The 2,418-nt window shown below is 33.3% G+C and overlaps 2 protein-coding genes across 2 annotated transcripts in view; both read right to left on the minus strand.

Moving 5' to 3' along the window:
• Positions 1–2,418, minus strand: part of LOC112153685 (protocadherin gamma-C5) — a 529,198-nt gene that overhangs the window by 516,246 nt on the left and 10,534 nt on the right. The window lies entirely within an intron of this gene.
• Positions 1–2,418, minus strand: part of LOC112153677 (protocadherin gamma-A12-like) — a 34,032-nt gene that overhangs the window by 16,242 nt on the left and 15,372 nt on the right. The window contains exon 2 of the mRNA XM_024284043.2: positions 2,364–2,413. Coding sequence (XP_024139811.2) covers positions 2,364–2,413 — 50 coding nt within the window. The remainder of the gene's footprint in view (positions 1–2,363; positions 2,414–2,418) is intronic.

Below are 2,418 nucleotides of genomic sequence, written 5' to 3' on the forward strand. Positions count from 1 at the left end.
CCCAGTAACTCTTTCAGAACAAAAGACTTCATCGAAATCGTCCAAAACAGCAGAGTCTTCAGACATCAACAGATACTAAAACTGAAAAAACAAAACCTGCCGGTCAGTCTCTTCACACAATTTTGTTCCCAAATTTCAGGTCCACATTTCCTTTCAGACTTCAGACCCATACACTATTATTTTTGTATTTTTTATGAAAGTTTATCATCCTTTTTAAAACTAGGTCAATAGCTATCAACTATATTTATTCTAAATGTTTTTTTTTATCTGTTTTTACAGACAAAGTCAGTTTTGAGGGATTTTCTGGGTTGAAGTTTAAAAAAAAAAACTATTTTCTGAATGGACAATCTGTACCCAAATGTAGATGAACACATTAATGTGCTTTAAACATACCTCTAGAAAAAAATATATAAATAAAAAATAAATAATCCAACACTACAAGATAAAAGTCAAGAACATAACACAAGTAAATACAACCCCTTAATCCTTACAATATTGGTAGATTCTGTTTGGTACACATTTTTTTGCAATTACATGATGTTAACAGAAGACCTAAACTTACAAATATTATTCATTTCTAAAAGAAAGAACTAATCGTCTAAACTAACAGTAGTAGTCTTCTTTCTATTTTAAGCTCTATTTTAACAAATTAATTTCCATCAAACTCTTTGACAAGAAAAGAACCTCCACAACAGCGCATTTAGTGAACTTGGTGAAAGTTGAAGATACTTTAAATAAGATAGGAAAGTGTCTGTGCTGAAGCTGTAAGTGCTAGCAAAATAAAATAATTTTAGACAAAAGCTACTAAAAGACATTTTAATAAGTCACAAATTATTTAATCTTTTGGTGAACTTGTTGTAATAACCTATAGATTGCAGCCACAACAATTCTCAACGCATTTGTTATGGCCACACCACAAACACACACACACACTGGGTAATTCAGCTGATATCCACAATCATTGTTCAACATAAATTGAGTCACAAAGCCAAAAGTTTCAGATGCATTTGTGTGCAACGTCAAATATGAAAATTTTCTAACACCTCAAAGCAAACTTGTAGTTCCCACTTCATTAAAAAAAAGAACACAATCTGCTATGTGCTACTTGTCTGCAATACAGTCAAACTCAAATAGAATTTATGAACCACCACCAGATATTTAGTCTGAAAGCAAAGCAAATTATTTAAAACAGGCTAAAAATGACTTAGCAACATCAGGAGAAATTATTATGATTATTAGTGTGGACCAAGAAAAAATTCTTAGAATAACTTAGAAAAGGCATAGTGGTCTGTTTATTCCAAAATCCCACAAAAGCTCAGGTAAAACATGCAGATTCCTCACAGAAAAGACCCATCCAGGATTTGAATCAGGGCTTTCTTGCTCTGAGCTGACAATGTGAACCACAACAACACCATGCAGCTCTGCAATGGTTTCCTAAAATCCAACAAACTCAAATTCAGCACCAAGGACAGCACATTTCCCCCACTGTCTTCCATTTACAAATGCTGGGTGTTGATGGTTTAAAAAAAAGTACTTCAGATGTATTAATTGTGCTAATTACAACATTAGACCAGTTTCATCACAAGTTCTGTAAATATTTTTAATTTCAACAAATCACAGATCTAATAATTGTACAGCTTCAAAATTCAATTGATGCAAGTTATCCATCCAATTGGTGGGATATTTAACTAAGAAGCAAACAGCAAATTGTAAGTATGAATATAAGTGTGCACTTTATCTGGAGAAACAAATAAGCCATGTCTTCAGAGGGGGGGCAGGATGTGTGGACTGAGTTTCTCGGTTAGCCTGAGTGTCTGATATTCCTCAAAATTAGGAGGTATCTATTAAAGGAGAAGTCTGGGCATCTGTATTGAGGCTTCTGCCCTCATATCCCAGCTTTTGAGTGGAAACAATTGAACAAACAATGAACGGAAGAATGGATTTCTATCAAATACTGTGTGGTAACAAAAAAAAAAGAAAAAAGTACATTAAAAAGAAATATTAGTGCAGTTAAGTCAAAGTAAATTTTCTTTGTGTATGAAAAACCACAGAAATCTTGGTTACAAAATTTCCAGATTCAATAATTTGACCTTTCTTTGAAATAAGTATAAACAGCTTGATGGATATCTATGACTCTGTTGAATCCAATATTCCTTCAAAGTTGAAAAAAATATGAGATGTAAAGATTTAAAAAAGCTTTAAGTCCTGGTATTGAAAACTGATTTGTGCATGTATAGAAAATATTTAGCAATAAAAACAATGAATACTTAAGACAAGACACCAGCTGGGGTGATGAGTAAGTTCCTACCTGGGATGCATCAGTAGATTCGTCAAAAGCCTCCAGAAAGTCAGTAGGACTCTTCCTGAGAGTCTGGTCAGCAGGCAGCGTGTTGTCATTGTAAGAAGACACAAACTTAA

The sequence above is a fragment of the Oryzias melastigma genome, linkage group LG10, assembly GCF_002922805.2.
Source record: "Oryzias melastigma strain HK-1 linkage group LG10, ASM292280v2, whole genome shotgun sequence".
Classification (NCBI taxonomy): Eukaryota; Metazoa; Chordata; class Actinopteri; order Beloniformes; family Adrianichthyidae; genus Oryzias; species Oryzias melastigma.